Source organism: Mustela lutreola, chromosome 9 (assembly GCF_030435805.1).
Source record: "Mustela lutreola isolate mMusLut2 chromosome 9, mMusLut2.pri, whole genome shotgun sequence".
NCBI classification, from domain to species: domain Eukaryota; kingdom Metazoa; phylum Chordata; class Mammalia; order Carnivora; family Mustelidae; genus Mustela; species Mustela lutreola.
In genome coordinates this window covers 11,867,210-11,892,746 of record NC_081298.1, presented here as the reverse complement: position 1 = coordinate 11,892,746, position 25,537 = coordinate 11,867,210, and the positions used below count along the sequence as shown (strand labels likewise).

The following is a 25,537-nucleotide window of genomic DNA, read 5'->3' as shown; positions in this document are numbered from 1 at the left end:
TGGAGATGCGGTGCCCAGCAGTGAGGACGTCCTTACAACGACTGAACTGTACGCTTCAACATGGTTAAGATCGTAACTTTTGTGTTTTATGTGTATTTTGCCACAATCTTTAAAAAATTAAATAGCACATTTGAAAGCACTTTTAATTAAATGTGCAGTACTGATCTTGCATCATTTTTTTTTTAGATTTTATTTATTTGACACAGAGAGAGATCACAAGTAGGCAGAGAGTCAGGCAGAGAGAGAGGGGGAAACAGGCTCCCCACCAAGCACAGAGCCCAGATGCGGGGCTCGATCCCAGGACCCTGAGATCATGACCTGAGCTGAAGGCAGAGGCTTAACCCACTGAGCCACCCATCTTGCATCATTAAACTTAAAACAGAATTTCCCAGGTCATAGCCAAGAAACACCATTTTCTTTTCTCCTTAGGTATGTTTTTTCCAGAGCATTTGTTTTGAAGGCAGGCTGTCTGTCTGTGGCATCCAGAACGCCGCCTCCACCACTCTTGTACTGTGCCTCTCTCACCTCGCCTCCCATTCCTGCTCAGGTTGGCTGTAACCCCAACGAAGACGTGGCGATCTTCGCTGTTGACTCCTTAAGGCAACTCTCTATGAAGTTTCTTGAGAAGGGAGAATTAGCCAACTTCCGCTTCCAGAAAGATTTTCTGAGGCCCTTTGAGCATATCATGAAGAAAAACAGGTATGTGCATTGTCATATTCCCCACTGGTGGCCTAAACAGACCTCCTAATATTAATCATGCATTTTCATGCATTAATTATGTATTTTATTCCTTTGTTGATGGAAATAGGTAAGATGAGCAGACTGTGATTCACATGCAATGTTTCTAAGTACATCACTGAGATCTGTGTGTGACCATTCCCAGAAGGACAGATGACACCACCACAACTAGTGGAAATGTGCCATGCATTCTTATGGGGTGGGTGCTGACATTGTTCAGAGAAAGAGCCATCACTGAGGCATCCTAAACAGGGCCAAGAATTATATGACCCAGTAAGGGGTTGGTCTCGTAAACCGAAGAATTATGTGACCCATCGTTTCTGCCCCAAGAGCGTGATAGAAAAGATGGAGACAGCTGTCGCTCTGAAGCACTCACCATGTTCCTGCGTTCACTTGGCCTATATCCTTGGAGCCTGCCAGCAGCCAGTGCCCTTCTGGGTGCTGACTAGACAGCACTAAAGAAAACAGTCAAAAATTCCTGTTTTCGTCTGGCCCTGATTTAATCATCAGGGCAGCTGCATACGTGGGTGTTCATTACCATATCCTCTTTACTTTTGTGTGTGTTTGAAGTTTGCTGTAATGAAATTAAACAGTAAATCCTTGTTTAGAGGCACCTGGGTGGCTCAGTCGGTGAAGCATCTGCCTTTGGGTTGGGTCATGATCCTGGGGTCCTGGGATGGAGCCCCATGTTGGGTCCCTGCTCAGCAGGGATCCTGCTTCTCCCTCTGCTGTTCCCCCTGCTTGTGTGCTCTCTCTGTCTGTCAAGTAAATAAGTAAAATCTAAAAAAAAAAAAAAAAAAAAAACCCACCTTGTTTATATTCCAGTGAGATAAGCAAATAAATGTTTAAATCAAGGCTTTGTTTAGGACAGTCAACCAAGATGCATTGGGTAAGTTGACCCTTAAGCAAAGTGAGGAACCAGCCAGGAGTGGCTATTCGTGGTCTTGGGAAGAGTGTTAGGAGCAGAGGGAAGAGCAAGAACAGAAGCCCTGAGACCCAGTGTCATCAGCATCACCAGGAGGAACAAGGCAGCGAGGCTGGGCGGGCAGAGTCAATAAGGCAGGAAGTCCTGGTGGGTGAAGCGCTCATGGCAGTGGAGCTGTCAGCCTTTGTCAGCTCTTGGGCTTGTTCTCTGTGAAAGACACAAGCCACTGGAGGCTTTGAGCAGAGAAGTGAAATGGTCTGACGTGCGTTACGGGATCATCCTGCGTTTGTCTGTGGAGAATGAAAAGCCGCCATCATTGTTCAGATTTGCACCAGGGGGGTGAGGCGCCATGCGATTGGATTCTGTGTATGTTCTGAATGGGAAGCCTACACTGGGTGCTGAGTAATTAGCGGTGGGGCGTAAAAGGAGGAACTGTCAAGCATGGCTTTCAGGTGTCGATCCCCACCGCTAAAATGTGTCCGTGAGATCTGCTTAGATTGCTGTGTGTGTTTGGGGTGGGTTTTTTATGGGATTTTTTTGTTTGTTTGTTTGTTTGTTTTTTAAGAAAATGAAAGCTTATGAATTCGAAGGCTATAGCCAACATGGGTCATTTGGGGTAACAGAAACAGCAGCAGAAAAGTCTTCCTGATAGTCTCTCTCTCTCTCTCTCGGTTTTTCTCTTACTGCTCATTTTAAGACAAAGCCCATTCTTTGGGGCGCCTGGGTGGCTCAGTGGGTTGGGCCGCTGCCTTCGGCTTGGGTCGTGATCTCAGGGTCCTGGGATCGAGTCCCACGTCCGGCTCTCTGCTTGGCGGGGAGCCTGCTTCCCCCTCTCTCTGCCTGCCTCTCTGCCTACTTGTGATCTTTTTCTCTGTCAAATAAATAAATAAAATCTTTAAAAAAAAAAAAAAAGACAAAGCCCATTCCAGAATTTGGCATCACCCCTGATTTTATTTATTGTAGAGAGAGCAGGAGGCAGGGAGGAAAGAGAGACTCCTAAGCAGGCCCCATCCCCAGGAAGGAAGCCCAACATGGGGCTTGATCTCATGACCCTGAGATCATGACCTGAGCTAAAATCAAGAGTCAGATGATCAACTGACAGGGCCACCCAGGCTCCCTTCACCCCTGATTTTAGTGTATGCACAGAAATACCCTCCTCCCTTTGGGGACATTGCTGGGAGTGCCGAGGAGATGGAAGCCTGGCGTGGCAGCCTGCCTGCTTGGGTGGTGGCGCTGATCGCCAGAATCCCAGCCAGCATTTGAAAAGAGACAGTGAGTTTGGAATCACGCATTGCCAGGCACTGTCGGATGCTGTTGATGGAACTATAACTTGCTATAACATCTTCAAAAGCATTTGGGCAGTGTGCAAGAGCCTTAACATTTCTCTGCCTTTTGACTCACTAATTCTACACTTATGTAACTCTTCTAAGGAATTAACTTTGAAATACAGCAAGACATTGTAAATCACAAAAAGTAATTTAAAAAAAAAAAAGCAGCTAACACCTAAATATAAAAGTGTAAACTCAGTGTTGGTACAGCCACAACATGGAATATTGTGTAGCTGTTAAAGATGTTTACAGTGTTTGTGACACGGGAAATACTTAATGCTTTAATCAAAAGGTCAGGTTATGGAATTGGACAGTATAATAAGGACAGTTTTATCAATCTCTCCATGTGAAATATCATACTGTCACAAAATGGAATTTTTTTGTTTCATTACGTGTTTTCTACATTTCCCGAAATGTTTGTTGTCATCAAATATTACTCTTAATAATCAGGCAAAAAGCATCTTGATTTATTATTTTTTTTTTTAGTAAACTTTCCTTTTTTAATATTTTATTTGAGAGAGAGTGAGAGTGAGAAAGCACAAGCAGGGGAAGGGGCAGAGGGAGAAGCAGGTTCACCACTGAACAGGGTGAGGACTCGGGGATCATGACCTGAGCCGAAGACAGGACCCTTAACCGACTGAGCCATCCAAGTGCCCCTTATTATTACTATTTTTTTACACAGGGCATGAACTCATGACCCTGAGATCAAGAGTTGGACACTTAACTGACTGAGTGATCCAGACACCCCAAAAAGCATTTTTTTTTTTAAAGATTTTATTTGTGTGTGAGAGAGAGAGAACATGTGTGAGCAGGGAGTAGAGCATAGGGAGAGGGACAGACAGACTCCATGCTGAGCATAGAGCCCAACACAGGGCTCAGTCTCAACCTCATGGTCAAGAGTTGGATACTTGGGGCGCCTGGGTGGCTCAGTGGGTTAAAGCCTCTGCCTTCGGCTCGGGTCGTGGTCCCAGGGTCCTGGGATCGAGCCCCACATCAGGCTCTCTGCTCTGCAGGGAGCCTGCTTCCTCCTCTCTCTCTGCCTGCCTGCCTCTCTGCCTACCTGTGATCTCTGTGTGTCAAATAAATAAATAAAATCTTAAAAAAAAAAAAAAAAAGAGTTGGATACTTAACTGACTGACCCAACCAGGCACCCCCTGAAAAGCATTTTTATTTTTATTTTATTTTATTTTTTAAAGATTTTATTTATTTATTTGACAGAGAGAGACCACAAGTAGGCAGAGAGGCAGGCAGAGAGAGAGAGAGGAGGAAGCAGGCTCTCTGCTCAGCAGAGAGCCCGATGCGGGACTCGATCCCAGGACCCTGAGATCATGACCTGAGCCGAAGGCAGCGGCCTAACCCACTGAGCCACCCAGGCGCCCCTGAAAAGCATTTTTAAAAAGTACATGTAGAGGGGTACCTGGGAGGCTCAGCTGGTTGAGCACCCAACTCTTGATTTCAGCATCTGACTCGTGATCATGCAGGATGCAGGATCATGAGACTGAGCCCAGTACCAGTTCCACACTTAGTGCGGAGTCTGCTTGAGATTCTCTCTCTCCCTCTGCCTCTCCCCGCCCCACTCATGTTCTTCCCCTACCCCCCCCCAAATCTTTAAAAAGTACACGTAGTTCTTCCCAGTGAGCTGCTTTTCTTCGCAGTGGGGGATGCAGTCATGAATTCAATCTTCTTATGTACTGAAGTCACCTCGGTATGTAGTTAGTCCTTTGTTACCTGTGGGTGACGTATTTGCTTTGTGGACTCTTAGCTAAGTTTTAACTCTTGACTTTCTCCTGGTCTTCCCTAAATGATCTATTATCATTTAGTTACTATGGATCCCACAGATGAAAATGAATGTTACCCTAAGCCAGATAAAATTTTCAAATCAAGTTTGCAATCCCAAAGCCACGCTAATGGGTTTCAAAGCTAGTGGTGTGCAGAAGAGATAGGTTTGTGTAGCCTTGCTGCCTGTAGTTTGTATGATAATAGCACCCACCCCGATAACTGCGAATGTCTTAATAGATTGCAAGACATACGTGCTAACCTTTTGCAAATATCCAAGTAACACTATGTTGAACCTTGCAGCTGCTTCAGAAAATGGGCCATTTTTTTGTCTTCAGGTTTGGTTTCGTAATGATTAAATTTAAAATTTTGCATCTTAAATTAACATTTGTATATTCCCTTCCATTTATATGTGTTTATCCTACACATATACCCTTGCCTAAAAATCCAAGAACATAGGCACCAAGAGTTTAGAAATAGTCATCTCTGAGGACTCAAAATTATGAGTATCATCAGTGTAAAGGTTTTCAGCCCGAAAAACTGACCAACAGTGCCTTGAACTACAAGGCTGTGTATTGTTTATGTAACAAGTCAGAGGCAGGCGGACCCAACTTTGGTTCCATAGCCCAAATTGTCATTGAGGACCCAGCTTCTTTCTTTTTGCTTTTTTTTTTTTCTTTAAGATTTTATTTATTTATTTATTTATTTATTTATTTGAGAGAGAGAGAGAGAGAGCTGGGGAAGGGTGGAGGCAGAGGAAGAAGCAGACTCTCTGCTGAGCAGGGAACCCCATGAGGGACTTGCTCCCAGGACCCTGGGATCATGACCGAGGCCGAAGGCAGACGCTTCACCAACTGAGCCAGCTTCTTTCTGTTCCTTGTTTGTCCATCCACAGGATCACTTTTTATCTTTGAGCCTGTTGTTTTGTGATGCTGAACAGAGGCTCTAGCTCCAGGCATCATACTGTGTTCAAAAAACGGATACCAAGAAATGGGGCAGAGCCTACCATGTGTATTCTTTACAAGACAAAAAACTATAGTAGAAACCCCTCCCCTTCACATTCCCCCAGATTTTCTCTAGGAGTCATTAGAACACGTCATGTAGCTCCCCTGGCTGCAAGGGGGACTGGGGCATGGTGGACCTGGCACATGAGACAAGATTGTCGTGTTGTCTTGTCCTGGTCATGACTGGCTCCCTGAGGTCAGGAATGTTGCTGCTTGCTTGAAATCAGAATTCTCTTTTTTTTTGAAATCAGAGTTCTCTTACCAAGGAGGTGGGAGGATGGTGCTGGGAAAGCATCTGACTGTCTGCCCAGTGATTGTCTTAATGTTTTTTGTTGTATCTAGTTTAATTTTTTTTAGTGAATATGGATTACTATGTAAAATCTGCTTTTAAAAATGCATTTTTTTTTTTTTTTTTTAAGATTTTATTTATTTATTTAACAGACAGAGATCACAAGTAGGCAGAGAGGCAGGCAGAGAGAGAGGAGGAAGCAGGCTCCCTGCCGAGCAGAGAGCCCGATGCGGGACTCGATCCCAGGTCCCTGGGATCATGACCTGAGCCGAAGGCAGCGGCTTAACCCACTGAGCCACCCAGGCGCCCCTAAAAATGCATTTTTTTTGTCGGGGGGAGGGCATCTGTATGGCTCAGTTAAGCATCCCACTGTTGATCTCAGCTCAGGTCTTTGCCTCAGGCTCATGAGTTCAAGCCCCATGTCCGGCTCCAAAAAAATAAAAATAGAAGAATAAAAATTAGGTTTTTCTTTTAAGACTTTGTTTATTTATTTGACAGAGAGATATCACAAGTAGGCAGAGAGGCAGGCAGAGGGGGGAGGGGGAAGCAGGCCCCTATGCGGGGCTCGATCCCAAGACCCTGAGTTCATGACCTGAACCAAAGGCAGAGGCTCAACCCACCGAGCCACCCAGGTGCCCCCAAAATGCAGGTTTTTCCATGTTCATTTCTCTTTCTCTGTTCAGAGTACAAATGACAGGGCTGCCCCCTTCTTTCCTTAGGTCTCCGACCATCCGGGACATGGTGATCCGCTGTGTTGCGCAGATGGTGAACTCCCAAGCAGCCAACATCCGCTCAGGCTGGAAGAACATCTTTGCTGTGTTCCACCAGGCAGCCTCAGATCACGACGGGAACATTGTGGAGCTGGCCTTCCAGACCACGGGCCACATCGTCAGTAAGTAACTCTAATGTCACACGTGCAAACCTAGAAGGGTGACCACTTATTTCCTGTTTTACTCTGCAAAGAGGTTTCCTTGTTTAGGTCTACTGTGATACGATAACGTGCCAGGAGGTGTTCTGAGCTCTTACATGTGCTTAGACATGTGCACAGAAACCCTGTGAAGGAAGCACAGTCGATTCTCATTATTCGCAACCACAAAACCAGTGCTCCCGGCGCTTTCTTGGTTGTTTGTGGACATGTGTGTGCATTTAGCGGGATGTACTTGAGTCATCCAAGCACGTGTTCCCAGCCCAGGCTAACAAGGTGACTCTCTGCCTTCTGGTTTCAGCTCTCTCACTATAAATAAGTAAATGTCCTTTCCATGGTATACTTACTGCCACCATCTTTTTGTTGGTCCCATTTTAAATGGCCCTGAAGGGGGCGCCTGGGTGGCTCAGTCAGTTAAGCATCTGCCTTCAGCTCACTCCGTGATCCCAGGGTCCGGGGATCGAGCCCTGCATCAGGCTCCCTGCTCAGCAGAGAGCCTGCTTCTCCCTCTCCCTCTTCCCCTGCTTGTATCCCCTCTCTCGCTCTCTCTCTCTCTCTGTCAAATAAATAATAAAATCTTTAAAGCAAAAATAAATAAATAAAATAGCTCTGAAGCACAGTGCTGGAGTGCTGTCTGGTGTCCCTGAGCACTGGAAGGCTATGATGTGCCTTATAGAGAAAATGTATGTTTTTGATAAGCTTCATTCAAGCTTGAGTTAAAGTGCTGTTGGCCAGAAGTTCAATGTTGAACCCAGTAGTATGTATAAAATAACTATGTCTTATGTGTGGAAACACACATGAAGCAAGGTTCTGCATTGATTGGTTACTTAAAACAGGGTGACCAGAGGCTCGCAGAGCCTACCTCCACGCCTCCCCTGGGAATAGTGGCTCTGCCCTGGGGGCGTGGTCAGTGTTCACAGTTGACTTATAGAACACAACTACCATGAGTAACAAGAACTGGCTGTGCCAATACTCCCCACAGTTGACCAGAGAGGAAACTGAGGGACCAAAAAGTAAAGTAGAATAACTTGCCTGAGGTCACACAGCTAGGAAGTAGTGGGGCAGGGTTCACTCCCAGACAAGCCAGCCCAGAGTTGGCACCGTGTCTCTCTCTTCTGGACTGACCAGATGGCCCTGGTCCTGCCTGTCATCACACTACAGGCTATTTGCTCCTCTTGGCCTTTGTAATGGTGAGAAAACATCAGATTAGCTTTCATCTTTTTTGAGATCTTTTAACTTTTTTTTTTTTTTAAGTTTCATTTATTTATTTGTTCGTCAGAAAGAGAGAGAGAGAGAGCCCAAGCAGGCAGAGCAGCAGGCAGAGGCAGAGACAGAAGCAGACTCCCTGATGAGCAAGGAGCCCAATGTGGTGGGACTTGATCCCAGGACCCTAGGATCATGACCTGAGCCGAAGGCAGCAGCTTAACCAACTGAACCACCCAGGCATCCCGAGATCTTTTAACTCTTTTTTTTTTTAAGATTTTATTTATTTATTTGACGGACAGAGATCACAAGTAGACAGAGAGGCAGGCAGAGAGAGAGGAAAGGAAGCAGGCTCCCATTGAGCAGAGAGCCTGCTGTGGGGCTCGATCCCAGGACCCTGGGATCATGACCTGAGCTGAAGGCAGAGGCTTTACCCCAACTCTTAAGAAGCTTCTTGCTACTTACATTTTGTCTTAGGTGATGTTCGTAGGATTTTGGAAGACCTTAGACTTCTGCATTGCCTTTCACCCTTAGCTCATTGACATTCTTTATCTCCTTTTGTCTTCATAACATTCCACCCAGGTAGCACTCGGTGTGGTCCTGGCATGGGGACGGCCAGGGAGTTAAAGGAGAGTGCTCGGGGTCACTGAACCAGGGCTAGAGCTTCCATCAGGCAGACCACTGAGGGCCAGCTTCACACACAGATCAGTGTTTATCCTACCCATTTTCTCCAACCTAAAATAGCTGACGTTGAAACGGACACCTTGGTATCCTGGTGAAACTTGATTTTCTCGTGGCTTGTCCTCTCTCACTTCCTTGGGGGACACTTGACAGGACCTCTTCAGAGAGTCCTTCTCTGACCCCCAGCCGAAGCAGCCCCTGCTGCCTTCTTTCCTCTCACCCAGCACTCACCCAACCTCAGATTATTTTATATTTTATATATGTATTGGCTTAGGCGATTATTGTCTGTCTTGCCCATTGGAGCACGAGTATCGTGAAGCAGGAAATTTCATTGGTTACCTCTGTCTCAAGGGCCCACAGCTGTGCTTTGCTCTTAGTTGGCACTCAGTAAATGTCTGATAGCTGGCTGGCTGGCTGGATGGATGAATGAATGAATGAGTGAATGAATGAATGAGTGAAAGTACTGGAGCTCAGGAACCAGTTTAGCCCAGGCAGTGCCCAGTCAATTCATTCTTGAATCGATTTCCTGAACAATTTAATAAGAAATGCTGTCTCCTAGAGAGAGTGACATGCTTTTCTTAGATTTTCACAGAAGTAGTCCCCTTAGGGTGGGAGGTGTTGGATCCCCATTTGGAAGTCTCTGGTCTTATGAAAAACATGGCTTTGTTTCCACAGCAACTATCTTCCAGCACCATTTCCCTGCAGCCATCGATTCCTTTCAGGACGCTGTGAAGTGCTTGTCGGAGTTCGCCTGCAACGCGGCCTTCCCTGACACGAGCATGGAGGCCATCCGGCTCATCCGCTTCTGTGGGAAATACGTCTCCGAGAGGCCTCGGGTACGTCACTTCCTCTCCTCCCTTCTGGGGACTGAGGAGAAAAGGAATCAGAAAGAGCGTTCCCCGCTACACTTTTAGAAATGCATGTTTGCCCTAAACTGGGCATTCACTTCAAAATGCTGCCTGTTACTGGGGTTCTACCCCTTCTCTCGTTTTGCATGTATGAAATTACTTCTTTTACTCCTACTGAACTTCTACCTAGTGTTCTGTGAACTGGTTTTGTAGAAGATAATAGTATTTAGCTTTGAATTGTGGCAAAGCTGAAGAAGCTAGACGTTTCTGTTTGAAAGGAAACAAACCTCCCTCTTAAGGAAATGAGATTTTACCATTGTGACATGGCTGAGAAGTTACATTTTTAAAAATCACCTTTTGTTTTCTCCTAGAAATGTTTGGGACTTTTATGTCTCACCTTTCCGAAGAGGCCTACTTGGTTTAAATAGCAGTCTCGGACACTGAAATTGGGTAGAAATAAGCACATCTAAACTATGATACAGATCCCTCCTTCAGGTCTTTTCTGTGTATCGATATGTTTAGTTTCCACATCAGACCTGTGAGATTGGCAATTATGTCCCCGCTGAACCAGGGGCTCAGAGAGAAATTGCCTCATGTTGGGTAATCAGAGCTGATAAAGAAATTTCATTACGACAGTACCTCGCTTCAAGAGTGATTACAGATCGAAGGGCTCAAAATCCCAGAGGTAGGGCAGGGAGTGGAGCTTCACATCTAGACTGGGAAAGACTGCCAGCTCCGAGCTGCATGACCTTGGGCAGCTGACTTCATGTTCTAGTGCCTCAGTTAACTTAGCAGTGATCTGCCCACTCAGCTTATTCCAAAACCCACGAAGGTCCATAGGCATAACTGCTCATATGTCCTTGGGAGAGGCTTATGTTTGCCTCCTGGGGATTTCCTATCCTGCCCTTGCTGAATGGTTGTTGTTAGAGGGGGAAATGTGTGGGGTCTTGATCTTCGTGTAGTTCCCTTTTAGTTTCTTCCTTTGCTTGCCTAGTCTGCATCTGAGAGGTGACTCTCCCGGCAGGTGCTACAAGAATACACCAGCGATGACATGAATGTGGCTCCTGGCGACAGGGTCTGGGTCCGAGGCTGGTTCCCCATCCTGTTTGAGCTCTCCTGCATCATTAACAGATGCAAGCTAGATGTTCGGACAAGGTAACCATGTCCCAGGATGGTGCCCCTTTCACCACAGAATGAGCCTCAGTCACCTGCTCCCCTGACCCCATGCTCTACCCCCTCTTCTCTGCTGTTCTTGCCTCTCCCCCCGCCCCATTCCCTCTCTGCACCTGACTTTGTTCCTCCAGAGGACTCACGGTCATGTTTGAGATCATGAAGAGCTACGGTCACACCTTTGAAAAGCACTGGTGGCAGGACCTGTTCAGAATCGTGTTCAGGATTTTTGACAATATGAAACTCCCTGAGCAGCAGTCGGAGGTAGGTGATGACTGAAGTGGTGCCCTGGACACGGTGGTGGGAGTGGGAGTGGGAGTGCAAGTCTTACCCTTCAAGCTTCTGGGGTGTATTTTAAAATGGAAACCGCCAGGGCGCCTGGGTGGCTCAGCTGGTTAAGCCTCTGCCTTTGGCTCAGGTCACGATCCCTGGGTCCTGGGATCTAGCCCTGCATTGGGCTCTCTGCCTCTCGGGGACCCTGCTTCCCCCTCTCTCTCTCTGCCTGCCTCTCTGCCTACTTGTGATGTCTGTCTGTCAAATAAATAAATAAAATATTTTAAAAAAATAAAATAAAAAATCTTAAGAAAATCGGGGCGCCTGGGTGGCTCAGTGGGTTAAAGCCTCTGCCTTCGGCTCAGGTCATGATCCCGGGGTCCTGGGATCGAGCCCCACATCGGGCTCTCTGCTTGGCTGGGAGCCTGCTTTCCCCTCTCTCTCTGCCTGCCTCTCTGCCTGCTTGTGATCTCTGTCTGTCAAGTAAATAAATAAAATCTTTAAAAAAAAAAAAAAAAAAATCTTAAGAAAAAAAAAGGAATGCCAGCACACACACCATAAACTGCCTTTTCAACTTAAGACATGAGTGCTTTCCTACAATCCTGAGTCTTCCATGATGTTTTTTCAAAGCTGCAAAATATTTCTAGCCGCACATATCCCCTGGTCCATAAGAAATTATTTCCAGTTTTTCTTAGCCCTGAAATGAACGTTCTTAGCCGCTACCTTTGTACTTGTTTTTTTCTTTGTTTACTTGGGGCAAGTGGTGTATCAGGTTTGGAGCTTGCACATTACTGAGGCTTTTGATACATACTTGTAAGTTACTTCCAAATAAATTTGCAGCCATTTATACTTGAGCAGTGAGTGAGCATCCCTGTTTCTCCATGTCCACCGTGGCTCTCCGTGGCTCTCTGCACCTCACATGGGGTTCGAACTCATGATCCGGAAACAGAGTTACACCTTCTTCTATCTGAGCTAGCCAAGCGCCTCAGTTTTTTTGTTTTGTTTTTCTTTTTTAGAGAGAGTGCACGTGCATGAGGGAGTGGGGAGGAGCAGAGAGAATTTTTTTTTAAGATTTATTTATTTGAGACCACATGTGAACAGAGGAAGTGGCAGGGGGAGGAGCGGGGAGAGAGAGAGAGAGAGAAACAGACTTACCTGCTCAGCAGGGAGCCAGACACCCAGGGACCACAACCTGAGCCAAAATCAAGAGCTGGACACTTAACTGACCAAGCCACCAGGTGTCCCAGGAGAAGGAGAATCTTAAGCAGACTCCATGCCCAGCGTGGAGCCCAACATGGGACTCGGTCTCATGACCTGAGAAACCAAGAGTTAGACATTCAACTGACTGAGGCACCAGGTGCCCCTGCCTCATAGTTTTTTAATTGCTAATGAGGTTGCATACTTTTTTCACTTTACTAATTCACATTTCTTCTTTTATGAATTGGTTTTTCACATCCTTAGTCCATCTCTTGAGTTAGTTACCTCTTTCCTATTGTTTTAAGAGCTTTTCAGTGTATACATAAAGTAGCATGTCCTTACATAAATTACAGATGATTTTGCCCCCTTTGTTATGCTCATTTTCTTCTCATTTTAGAAAATTTTAGCTTTTAGAGAACCAAATCTAGCAGTCTTTCCACTTAGGGCTTCCACTTTTGGAATCTTGTTTAGCAGTACCCACCCCTCCCTATTCGATGATTTTCTGAATCTCTCTCTATATTAAATACTTGAAATACTGCCATGAAATTACCAGAGATAAATTTTTGGTGTAAAAAGGTGTAGTTAGCATAATGTCATATTCACTTTTTCCAAATCATTACAACTTTTTGTCAGTATCACTTTGAATGAGTGTGTTAATATCCTCTCATGTAGATGTACTTAATTCAGTTGCTGCCTTGCTGGGTATTGGTTCATATCTGTGTTTTCAGCGTGTAAATGTCAGTGTGGTGTAAACATCTTTATTCACAGACCTTCACACTCAGATCTTCAATTCTTTTTATTTTTTAAGATTTTTATTTATTTATTTGACAGAGAGAGATCACAACTAGGCATAGAGACAGACGTTGGAGGGGGAAGCAGGCTCCCTGCTGAGCAGAGAGCCCCATGTGGGGCTCAGTCCCAGGACTCCAAGATCACTTCCTGAGCTGAAGGCAGAGGCTTTAACCCACTGAGCCACCCAGGCACCCCAGATCTTTGATTCTTTCCTTAGAGTCTGTTCCTGTCAGCCCTGTTCCTACACCTGTGGGTGTGAGTGTTATAAAAAGACTATTGGCGGATAATGCCAGGTTGCACACCAGAACAGCTGTGCCCATCATGTAGGAGCTGTGCCCATCATGTAGGGCATGTGGTCTAGGAGACCCACATGCCCATCATGTGGGTCTCCTAGAGACCCACAAGGAGAGTGGCCTCTCAACGTACCTTTTTGCTTTTTCAGAAATCTGAGTGGATGACGACAACTTGCAATCACGCCCTCTATGCCATCTGTGACGTGTTCACCCAGTTTTATGAAGCTCTGAATGAAGTACTTCTTTCTGATGTGTTTGCACAGTTACAGTGGTGTGTGAAACAAGGTACTTGCTATGTCTCTGGCTATCATTCTTCTTGCCTTAATTTTTAATGGGAGTTGAATTTTTTCAATATGTAAAAGCAAGAAGGTAATGCCCAAGGAATTACAGTATATAATTTAATTGGGGAAAATGTGTATTTTTACATAATTGGAGCATAAAAACAATCTCCCCAAGCCAGTTTTAGCACTTCTTAAAGATAGGTTGTAATTATTATTATATCTTAGAAAATGTGCCTTTATATATTATACTGTTTTTTTCTACTTTTGTCTACATTTGAAATTTTCTGTAATGCTTTTAAAATGTACAATGGGGGTCAGGTAGCAACAGCTTCATCAGTGGACATTTCCATTTGAGTACTTGCTGAAAGAGTGCATACTAGGAAAAATACCCACTAGCCCATCTGACCTGGATTCTATAGATAGTTTTGGCTTAGGACAAAGCTTCGGTGTGTTAAGTTTTTCCAAAATGTGACTCAGTTTTAAAATAAAGGATAAAACAGTTAATACCAGGGGCACCGGGGTGGCTCAGTGGGTTAAAGCCTCTGCCTTCGGGCTCCGGTCATGATCCCAAGGTCCTGGGATTGAGCCCCACATGGGGCTGTCTGCTCAGCAGGGAGCCTGCTTCCTCCTCTCTCTCTCTGCCTGACTCTCAGCCTACTTGTGATCTCTGTCTGTCAAATAAATAAATAAAATCTTAAAAAAAAAAAAAAAAAACAATACCAGTATGGCAGTGTTTGAGGGATGAAATTTAGAGAAACGCTGGTCTAATATTTCCATCTTTTACCATTCATCATACAAGAAATCAGTTAATTAAGACACAAACTGACCTTCTTCCATCCCCTAGCAATAAAGCTGTGATAAATCATTTTATCTCTTTAGAGCCTGCTTAAACAATAAAGGTTGTAATACCGTCGGGATCGTTGCTTCCTTAAATAAGACCCTGCAGAATCCCCCCCCCCCCCCCCCCCCCGCCCTGCGTCATGTCATCTCCATGCCATGATAGGAAGCCTTGGTGCCCTGGTGGGAATGAAAACCGCAGTGGAAGTTTGGTGATGAATATCACTTTATTTTGCAGATAATGAGCAGTTGGCTCGGTCAGGTACCAATTGCTTAGAAAACTTAGTCATATCCAATGGGGAGAAATTCAGCCCGGACGTCTGGGATGAGACATGCATCTGTATGCTGGATATCTTCAAAACCACCATCCCACACGTGTGAGTGCACATGTGCCTCTCGCTGTTGATTTCCATGCGCGGCAGACATCTTAAGACTCCCAGGTTGCCTTTCACATGGATCATTTTCCTTCTTTTGCGTTCCCTTCAGCTTGCTGACCTGGAGACCTGCAGGAATGGAGGAAGATTCGTCAGAAAAACATTTGGTAGGATTCTTTGTTGTTGTTTTTTCTCTGATCTCCTGTTAGAGCATAAAATTAAGCAATCCAAAGAGTTTATGCTTTTCTGATGGGAAGTGAGTAAAAAAGATTATAAGATTTAAAAACTAGGGGCACGGGGTGCCTGGGTGGCTCAGTGGGTTAAAGCTTCTGCCTTCGGCTTAGGTCATGATCCCAGGGTCCTGGGATCGAGCCCCACATCAGGCTCTCTGCTCAGTGGGGAGCCTGCTTCCTCATCTCTCTCTCTGCCTGTCTCTCCACCTACTTGTGATCTGTGTCTGTCAAATAAATAAAATCTTAAAAAAAAAAACAAAACTAGAGGCACCTGGCTGGCTCGATGGTGGAGCTTGCAGCTTTTAACCTCAGGGTCGTGAGTTTAAGCTCCATGTTGGGGGTAGAGATGACTTCAAAAACAAAAAAGGGCAAGCTTTAAATCTATATATGTTCGTTAGCATCTGTTTTAGAAAGTACAGAAATTAAGTCACCTCACCCAGTAAAAACCACACTTTACCTTTCTAGTTTTTTCTTTGTGTAACGACACACATCTAACCCACACATTTTTGAAATTTGGGCATACTTGGCACATAATTTACCTAACAGCATGTGAGCATTTTTCCAGATTTTTTTTTTTTTTTAAGATTTATTTGACAGCGAGAGATCACAAATAGGCAGAGAGGCAGGCAGAGAGAGAGAGGGGCGAGTAGGCTCCCCGCTGAGCAGAGAGCCCAATGCGGGGCTTGATTCCAGGATCCTGAGATCATGACTTGAGCTGAAGGCAGAGGCTTAACCCACTGAGCCACCCAGGCGCCCTTTCCATATTCTTAAATATTCTTTGAGAGCATATTTTTCAGTGACTGTACATTATTGTAATCTATTTAACAAATTCTCCCCTGTTGAACTCTCAGTCCTGGTGTTTTGCTGATAGAAGCAATGCCTTGATATAATTATCCTTATTTATTATCCTCTTAAATAAAGAATGCTTTCCCCCACACCTGTGAGATAGTGGTTCTTATTTTCTGTGTGAGGCCACATAGAGAAGTTCTGATTCAAGTCTCACTTTTAAATACCTTGGTGTACAGGGGTTTTGTATTATTAACTTCTATTCCCAGATAACTAACTGTAAGGCCATCAGATTTTTTTTTTTTTTTTAAAGATTTATTTATTTATTTATTTATTTGACAGAGAGATAGAGAGCACAAGTAGGCAGAGCAGCAGACAGAGGGAGAAGGAGAAACAGGCTCTCCACTGAGTAGGAAGCCCGACACAGGGCTCGATCCCAGGACCCTGGAATCATGACCTGAGCCAAAGGCAGCCACTCAGCCAACTGAGCCACTTAGGTGCCCCTGGCCATCAGATTTTAAAAGACATTTGGGGGACACCTGCCTGACTCAGTCAGGGGAGCATGCAATTCTTAAGCTCAGGTTTGTGAGTTAGAGCCCCACGTTGGGTGTGAACCTACTTTAAAAAAAAAAAAAAAAGGCATCTGGGATATAGCAACTTAAAAAATGAAGCACCTTATTTAAACATCTTTTGTTAACTGTCATCTGTCAATGTTTTAAAAAGCTATTACTAGTTTGTTTTTGAGCTTGTCCTCATTAATTTGCCATACTCATTATTTTGTTTGTTTCTTAAGTAGGCTCCACACCAAGCATGAAGCCCAACTCAGGGTTTGAACTCACAACCCTGAGATCAAGAGCTGAGATCAAGAGTCTGATGCTTTGGGGGCATCTGAGTGGCTCAGTCAGTTAGGTGTCTGCCTTCAGCTCAGGTCATGATCCCAGGGTCCTGGGGTCGAGCCCTGCATCAGACTCCCTGCTCAGTGAAGAGTCTGCTTCTCCCTCTCCTGCTCCCCCTGCTTATACTCACTCCCTCTCTGTCAAATAAATAAATAAAATCTTAAAAAAAAAAAAAAAAGTTGGATGCTTAACTGACTGAGCCACCCAGGTGCCCCTTGTCACACTCATTGTTAAATCACTGATACATAGAGGGGCGCCTGGGTGGCTCAGTAGGTTAAAGCCTCTGCCTTCGGCTCAGGTCATGATCCCAGGGTCCTGGGATGGAACCCCACATCGTGCTCTCTGCTCAGCGGGGAGCCTGCTTCCTCCTCTCTCTCTGCCTGCCTCTCTGCCTACTTGTAATCTCTGCCTGTCAAATAAATAAATAAAATCTTTAAAAAAAAATCATTGATACATAGAGAAACACCTTCAAAGTAGGAATAAGAAAATGTGAAATTTTAATGGGAGGGAGAAAATACACTACATCCGTAATCTGTCCTATGCAGCCTAGTTAAGCAGGCAGTATAACTGTACTTCAAGCTAAGCCTGACACCTAAATTCAAGTTGGTCCAACAGTGTCAAAACAGGCACATCTCTACCCAGATACTGAATTGTGGATAAAGAAAGTGAACATTGTATTTCTCTTTGGGTTAACTTTCAGGATATGGATCTGGACCGCCAGTCTCTAAGCAGCATAGATAAAAATGCCTCTGAGAGAGGCCAGAGCCAACTCTCTAACCCGACCGATGACAGCTGGAAAGGTAGACCTTATGCAAGTAAGGCCACATTTTCTCGTTGTTTTCATCTATTTATTTTAAATAGATACCATGTTTACATAATTCAAATATTCAGAAAGTACAAAAGGGTGAACATGATAAGCCTTTCTTCCACCCCATGTCTTAGTCTGCCAGTCCCTGCCAGCCAGAGTTACCAGTTTATGTGCATTTCTAATTGTACCCATATGCAAGAAATAGCATAGCCATAAACACATGCATATGTACACACACACACACACACACACACACACACGAAGCCTCCTGTTCTTTTTATACAAATTACAGAGTACTATGTGGTATTCTTTTTTCATTTAGTGTATTTTTGAGACCATTCAAAATCAGTACCTAAAAAACGTTCACATTCTTTTATGCTATTTATTGTATGTCATTCCAGGGTATAGATGTATTATGAGGTGCTTAATTGGGTTCCTACTAATGGACGTTTATATTATTCCCCATCTTTTTCTGTTACAAACAGTACTACCCTGAATCACCTAATATGTGTGTCTATATAATGAATTCCTAGCTGTAGCTGTAGGACTGCTGGGTGAGGTGCACTTGTCATTTTGACACATAATTACAGATTCCTGCCCATTAAGGTTGTACCTGTTTACATGACCCTCAGGAACACGTAGGTGATGTTTCCTATCTTTGGAGTAATTTTTATTTGCGGTTTTCTAATTTTAAGGGAAACTGAGCAGTTTTTCATGTGTTTAAGAACCTTTGTTTTTGCATCATCTGTTCAAATTGGTCCTCATTTTGTATTGGCTGTTCATCTTTTTATTGGTTTGGGGGAGCTTTTTATGTGTTAGAGATCCCTTTTCTGGACATGAGTTTCAGATTACTTCTATCACTTTGCCTCTTGTGGCAAAGAGGTTATGTTTTACTGTGGTTATATTTTACTGTTTACTATGTTTACTGTTGTTTAAAAAAAAATGCATTTAACAGTTGCTGTGAGCCAGGCACTGCACTGTGTTTCATGTGTGTGACCTCGTGTAATCGTCCCTCGAGCCCTTTGAGGAGGTGCTGTTGTTTACGTTTGTGTGATCTGGGACCGAGATAGACAACACGACTTGCCCCTATGAGTAGGGCTGGGACTCAGACACACTTCTAGCGGACTGAGAAACTGGAACACTCCTGGTTTCGTGGTCTGCTCTTTTTCTAGCTGTGGCTCTGGTGCTTTTCTTCAGAGCAGTCCTACCCTCTTCTCCTCGCGCCGGCCGTCGGCGTTGACGCCGCCGTTAACTTCCGCAGCAGTCTATTAGACGCAGCCATGCGTGGTCCCCAACCAGCATAACCACCCGCAAATCCATTAAAAAGACGGCACGTCAGACACTCGCACGCTGTTCCTCAGTATCTGCCGCGGGGGCCGGGGAGCAAGTCTCCTGCCTCAGCAGCTCCAGAGAAAAGCTTGGTTTGTGGGGGGAGGGAGGGCAGTGCACGCATACAGGTCTTGAAATAGAGCCACTCTTGGTGCAGTGAGAGGTCTGTACTCTGAGAGGGACCTGGCACTTGAGAGCCCTGCCCTTCCTCCTGGGAACATGCTTACTTTGTCCCAACCGAGCCCACCCTGTGGGTGTCAGTACAGTGAGCGGGGCGGCGGGCACAGTCTCACACCACTTGGACTGTTTCCTCCCTTTTCATTTTTGGTCCAAGGTGACATCACTGAATTGGCATAAGTTTAAATGCACATGTGCTGCAACTCCACCATGTTCTTCTTTAATTAAAACTGATTCTGCTGGAGAATTAGTGTAAATACACACACACAGTTTAACAGATGAGATGACCCATCCTCATTTGCCATCACTGAACGCTTTAATATTTTCAACATTCTGATTCTATAAGAATATCCAATCAACACCAGTGAAGTGCCCGACATGGGCCGCCCCTGAGCCCAGGGAGTGGGAAGACAAAGATGGAGGAAATATTAACCAGTGTAGACAGAAACCACACTAATAATTTGAACAGAGAAGACTCTACGTAAAGAATTATTAGCTAGTCAAAGATGGCTCACCACTGGAAGAGGAAAGGGGGACTCTTGAGGGAACCCGAAGCAGATACAGAAAGAGGATACCACCTCCACAGCAGACAGACAGCCGTAGGGAACTAAGAGCGGAAAAGAGCCCCGCCCCTGCCCCTCAGTCTGACTGGCAGCCACTTTGGAGAGTCCGGCTGCTGCAGGAACCTGGGGCCTGGGGTGCTTAGGCCACCGTCCGGAGCTGTCTGTAGGAGTCTGGCAGCTGGTTGGAAGATGGGGTCCCTGCGTAGCTGACCCCTCCCCTCAGGTCTTTGCTCAGGCATCCCATTGGCAGGGAGCCCTTTCCTGACCAGCTCGTCTAAACTCGCAACCCCACCCCGACACCACTTCTCCCTCCTCCCCATTCTTACCTTTGTCGTCGTCATCTGACATACTGTACCTTAGACTTAGAGATCCTGTTTATTGTCTCTCTGCGCTGGGGTTTTGTCCGGCTTCTCCCCTGTTCCGCCACAGCCTCAAGAACCATGCCTGCCTGACACATAGTAGGAGCTCGGGGAGTACTTATCCAACACTGGCTGAATCATTATTAGGGTTAATCTTTATCATCTAATATAGATCAGAAACTGTTTGCCAGCCTCCTCATCAAGTGTGTGGTCCAGCTGGAACTGATACAGACCATCGACAACATTGTGTTCTACCCCGCCACGAGCAAGAAGGAGGATGCAGAGCACATGGTTGCTGCCCAGGTAAGACGACCAGCTTTGAGGGGTGTCCTCGTGTGGGGGGAGGTTGCTCGGTGCGGTGGTACACTGGGGCCAGCTCGTTGTGGCTCACAGGAGCCCGTCGTGCTCGCCTCTCCCCAGCCCTGCCTTCAGTCATGCCCTATTGGTGGCTTGAGAAATTGGTTGCAGTGGGAATATTTATACCACGGCAGTCAGCAAACACTAAAAATCAGGGCTTTTTTTCTTTAAATTTCCCAGAAAGTCAGTTTACTAGCATCCCCTAGTCACATGCCATCCTCCCCACCTTGGTGCTTTGAAAAAAGAGTGTTATTAATCAGGGGGACTCTTCCTCATAACTGGCATACAGTTTAACCATAAATGAGAGAGAAAAATGTATGAATAAAGATACCAGTTTTTATTTAAAGTTTACTTTTTTGTTTTGTATGCACAGCTTTTTATCTAATATATTATCCTTGGAGACAGAGGATTAGGTATCCAAAGTTGGACAGTAACATTACACCGTAGCTTTTAAATGTCAGTGCTCCAGGGGCTAGCAGATCTGTGAATGAATGTTCAGAGTTTTGGTATATTCACAGAGTTGTGCAAACATCACCCCTGTTTAATGCCAGAATATTTTTATCACTGCTGAAAGGAATGCCCTAACCATTAGCAGTCACTGTCCCTTCCCTCCTCAGCCCAGTCCTTGAGAACCGCTAATTTCCTTTCTGTCTCTGTGGATTTGCCTAATCTGGATATATTTTCTATTACTGGAATCATGTCAAATGCGAGCTTTTGTGTCTGGCTTCTTTCACTGAGCGTAATGTTTTCCAAGTTCATCCCTGTTGCAGTCTGTACCTATAGCATGTTAACATCCATGTTACTCCGTAAGTATGTATGTGTGTTCATATATAAAATAATATTCCATTGTATGGTACCACATTTTGTTCATTCAGTCATCATTGACAGACGGATGTTCCCTTGTCCAGCTATGATGAATAACACTGCTGTGAACGTTTGTATATAAGTTTTTATGTGGACATATTTTTAATTCTCTTGAGCATGGGGGCACCTGGGTGGCTCAGTGGTTAAGCCTCTGCCTTCGGCTCCGGTGATGATCCTGGAGTCCTGGGATCGAGCCCCACATTGGGCTCTCTGCTCAGCTGGGAGCCTGCTCCCTCCCTCCCCGCCTGCCTCTCTGCCTACTTGTGATCTCTCTCTCTGTCAAATAAATAAATAAAATCTTTAAAAAAAAAAAAAATTCTCTTGAGCACGTACCTAAGAGTAGAATTGCTAGGTCATACATTAACTCTGTGCCTGTCTTTTTGAGGAACTGCCAGACTCTTCTAGAACAGCTATCCTGTTTTACCTTCCCAGCCACAATGGATAAAGGCTCTAGGTTCTCCCCATCCTTATCAATGGTTGTTTGGTTGGTTTTTTTGGTTGTTGTTTTTTTTTTAATTATCACAGTCATCTCTGTGGGTGGGAAGTGGTATCTCACTGTGGTGTCAGTTTCCATTTCCCCAGTGACTAGTAACACTGAGTATCTTCTGTGTTTACTGGCCATTTGTGTATCTTTGGAGAGATGGCAGTTCAAATCTTTTGCTCATTTCTAAATATTTTAACTTTCCAACATTGAATCGTAAGTTTTTATAGATTCTGGATACTAGTCCCTTATCAGATACATGATTTACAACTATTTTCTTCCATTCTGTCATTGTCTTTCCAGTCACTTGATGGTGGCCTGTGAAGCACAAAAATTTTTAATTTAATGAAGTCTGGGTTTCCGTTTTTTCTTGAGTCCTTGTAATCTTAGTGTCTGTCTAAGCAAGCATGGCCTAATTCAGGGTAACAAGGATTAGTCCTGTTTTCCTTGAAGAGTTTTATAATTGTAGCTTTTACATGTTGGTCTATGATCCATTTTTTAGTTTGCTTTATGTTTGTTTCGCTCAGTTCATTGACCTTTATTCTTTTGCCTATGACTATCAAGTTGTCCCAACACCGTTTATCGTAGAGACTGTTTTTCCCCCAGTGAATTGTTCTGGTACCCATGTGGGAAATCACTTGACCCTAAATAAAAGGATTTATCTCTGGGCTTTCAGTTCTGTTCCACTGACCTATATGGCCATCTTTATGCCAGTACCACAGTGTCTTAAATTGGAAGTATGAGTCTTTTAACTTTGTGCTGCTTTTATCAACATCGTTTTGACTATTCTGTGTCACGTGTGTTTCCATATGAATTTTAGGACCCAGGTTGTCAATTTCTGCAAAGTAGTAATCTGGGATTTCAATAAGGATTGCACTGAATTTATATATCAATTTGGGGAATACTACAGACTACTATTTTTTTAATCTCTGGCTTATTACGAAGGATAGATCCATTCCTAGAAGGCTCAACAAATATAAAATCCCTAAGTATGTCTCCCATTTTGGGCAACATATTCAATAAAAATTTCTAGCATCTTATACCTATTTTTATATTTTTCCCCCTTCACTTTTGAAAAACACAGTTTTCGAGCTTGCTACATTCATTAATCATCTGGTGAAGCTGAAGATCCCACTCAGGCTTTGCTTAGCCATTTCCGTCTTTCATATTGTGTTGTGAGACTCACACCTTCTAGCATATACAATTCAGTTTGACTTTCTTGTTTTCTGATTTCGTTCTAAAATATAAAGAGAGGACAGTGCAGTCCTGTGGTGAAGTAACTGGAGAAGCACATACTCAGGTTCACACAGCAGAGGCAGTACTGACAGAACAGAAACTTGGGCCTGCAAAGCCTGACGTCAGGCAGGAGCTGGGCGTAATTCTTCCCCCGGCCAGTGAGCAGAACCTAACAGAGAAATGTTCAGGGTGGTGAGGAATGAGGTGTGTGATTCTTAGAGAACAACTTCCGGCGAGTGAGGGCTGCCTCCCTGTCCAGAGCCAGCCCGTCCTCACTTAGCTCTCCTGCCCTCCCCTTCTAGCAAGACACACTGGATGCAGAGATCCACATAGAAACAGAGGATCAGGGCATGTACAAGTGCATGTCTTCCCAGCACCTCTTCAAGCTGCTGGACTGCCTGCAGGAGTCCCACTCATTCTCAAAGGCCTTCAACTCCAATTACGAGCAACGCACTGTCCTGTGGAGAGCAGGTAAGGCCACACAGCAGCTAGGACAGGTGGCCGCACTGGTCACCATCCTGAAATGTTAAAGCCTTTGGGAAACTCCTGATACTGTACACTTCGCTGGAATAACTTGCCAGATATTTCATGCTTGAGGGGAAAAGGAGGACATGCTGGATACGTTCCATCCCAGGACCAGGAGTACTACCGCCTGGCACGTGGGAGACTTTCAGGAAGTATTTGCTGCAAAAATGAATTGATAGATAGAGACTGAATGGATCTAGCAAACCAAGACTTTTTACATTAGGTTGAAATTATGTATTTGGGGTGCCTGGGTGGCTAAGTTGGTTGGCATCTGCCTTCGGCTCAGGTCATGATCCCGGGGTCCTGGGATTGAGCCCCACGTCAGGCTCCTGCTTGGCGGGGAGCCTGCTCCTCCTCCACGACTGTGTGCTCTCTCTCTTGCTCTCTAAATAAATAAATAAATAAATAAATAAATAAATAAATGAAATCCTTTAAAAATAATAAAATTCTGTAGTTAAATATGATATAAAAACTCTGGTGGTCTTGGAGAAACGGACTGCAGTCCTGCATTAGCTGAGGCTTTTAGAGGTTCTCTCTCTTGGCTGCCTCCAAAAAATCATACATAAACCCTGGAGGTTAAGTGATACATGTAAGGTGACAGTGGGAGTCTCATGTCCTGAACTTTACACAAAAGTGATACTTTATATAACTTTTGTTACCATTACTGGATAACCATTCGTTTTCTTCCCAAATGCCTATTTTAATCCACAATTTTATAATGTCATTTTTCTTTATGGCTTTAACATGTCTAGATGATTTATGCCTTTGCCTGCGATAAGGCTTTTCTTGTGAGAGTGGTTCACACATCTCTGAGGCTGATTCGTATTGCTTTGTTTAAGGCGATGTGATTAAGAGTAACATGTCACTTACACTTCAGTTGAAAAAGAATGTGGAATATTTCTTTCGGTGTTCCCTAAAGTAACTAGGTAATGCGTGATTTCTGAGCATTATTCCAGAAGTGTGCACTGTTTATATGACTGTCTAATCTCTAGGTTTTAAGGGCAAATCTAAACCTAATCTTCTGAAGCAAGAAACCAGCAGCCTGGCCTGTTGTCTGAGGATCCTGTTTCGGATGTATGTTGACGAGAACCGCAGGGATTCCTGGGAGGAAATACAGCAGCGACTTTTAACGTAAGAAGACTGGTTTCTGATTAAATGTCTTATCCATAAGACACAAAATGCATCACAAGGATTCTCTGAATTGAAAAGAATAAGAGAGGGCGCCTGGGTGGCTCGGTGGTTGGGCCGCTGCCTTCGGCTCGGGTCATGATCTCAGGGTCCTGGGATCGAGTCCCACATCGGGCTCTCTGCTCAGCGGGGAGCCTGCTTCCTCCTCTCTCTCTCTCTGTCTGCCTCTCTGCCTACTTGTGATTTCTCTCTGTCAAATAAATAAATAAAATCTTTAAAAAAAAAAAAAAAAGAAAAGAAAAGAATAAGAGAAAAATACCTATGTGGTAGCCCCCTCATAATCTACTTTCGTTTTTGCTGCTTCCTTCGATTTGCTGGCACTTGTGTTTCACTTTTCTTAATGCCCTGAATAGGGCGGGACCTCATTTCTTTCGTAAGTTTCTTAAGGCTCAGAAACACAGACAGTAAGAAATGCTTAGAGCTCAGAATCAGCAGGCACCTGGGTGGCTCATTTGGTTAAGCGTCAGCCTTCGGCTCAGATCGTGATCTCAGGGTCTTGGGATCAAGGCCCGCATCCGGATCCCCACTCAGCAGAGAGTCTGCTTTCCCCTCTCCCTCTGCGCAGCCCAGCTTTTCTGCTCCCCCACTGCCCCACTCATGGTCACTCTCTCACTCTCAAATAAATAAATAAAATCTTAAAAAAAAAAAATCGGCAGGCCTGGAATGAAGTCCCTTTAGGGCGATGTCGGCTCTAACCTCCCACCCTCCCTTCTTCCCAAGAGAAATGTATTGGAATCCTGTGGATTATCAGGCTGTCCTGACTTGGATTACGCAGAAATGCAGCAATGGGGAGACAGTGGG

General features: G+C 44.7%; 1 protein-coding gene across 1 annotated transcript in view; it reads left to right on the top strand.

The window, feature by feature from the left end:
* Positions 1–25,537, top strand: part of ARFGEF2 (ADP ribosylation factor guanine nucleotide exchange factor 2) — a 101,169-nt gene that overhangs the window by 70,121 nt on the left and 5,511 nt on the right. Inside the window, exons 26-37 of the mRNA XM_059132888.1 lie at positions 548–699; positions 6,780–6,952; positions 9,545–9,705; positions 10,742–10,872; positions 11,022–11,151; positions 13,592–13,727; positions 14,799–14,937; positions 15,047–15,101; positions 17,550–17,664; positions 20,258–20,388; positions 23,326–23,494; positions 24,541–24,679. Of these exons, the coding sequence (XP_058988871.1) occupies positions 548–699; positions 6,780–6,952; positions 9,545–9,705; positions 10,742–10,872; positions 11,022–11,151; positions 13,592–13,727; positions 14,799–14,937; positions 15,047–15,101; positions 17,550–17,664; positions 20,258–20,388; positions 23,326–23,494; positions 24,541–24,679 (1,631 nt within the window). The remainder of the gene's footprint in view (positions 1–547; positions 700–6,779; positions 6,953–9,544; positions 9,706–10,741; positions 10,873–11,021; positions 11,152–13,591; positions 13,728–14,798; positions 14,938–15,046; positions 15,102–17,549; positions 17,665–20,257; positions 20,389–23,325; positions 23,495–24,540; positions 24,680–25,537) is intronic.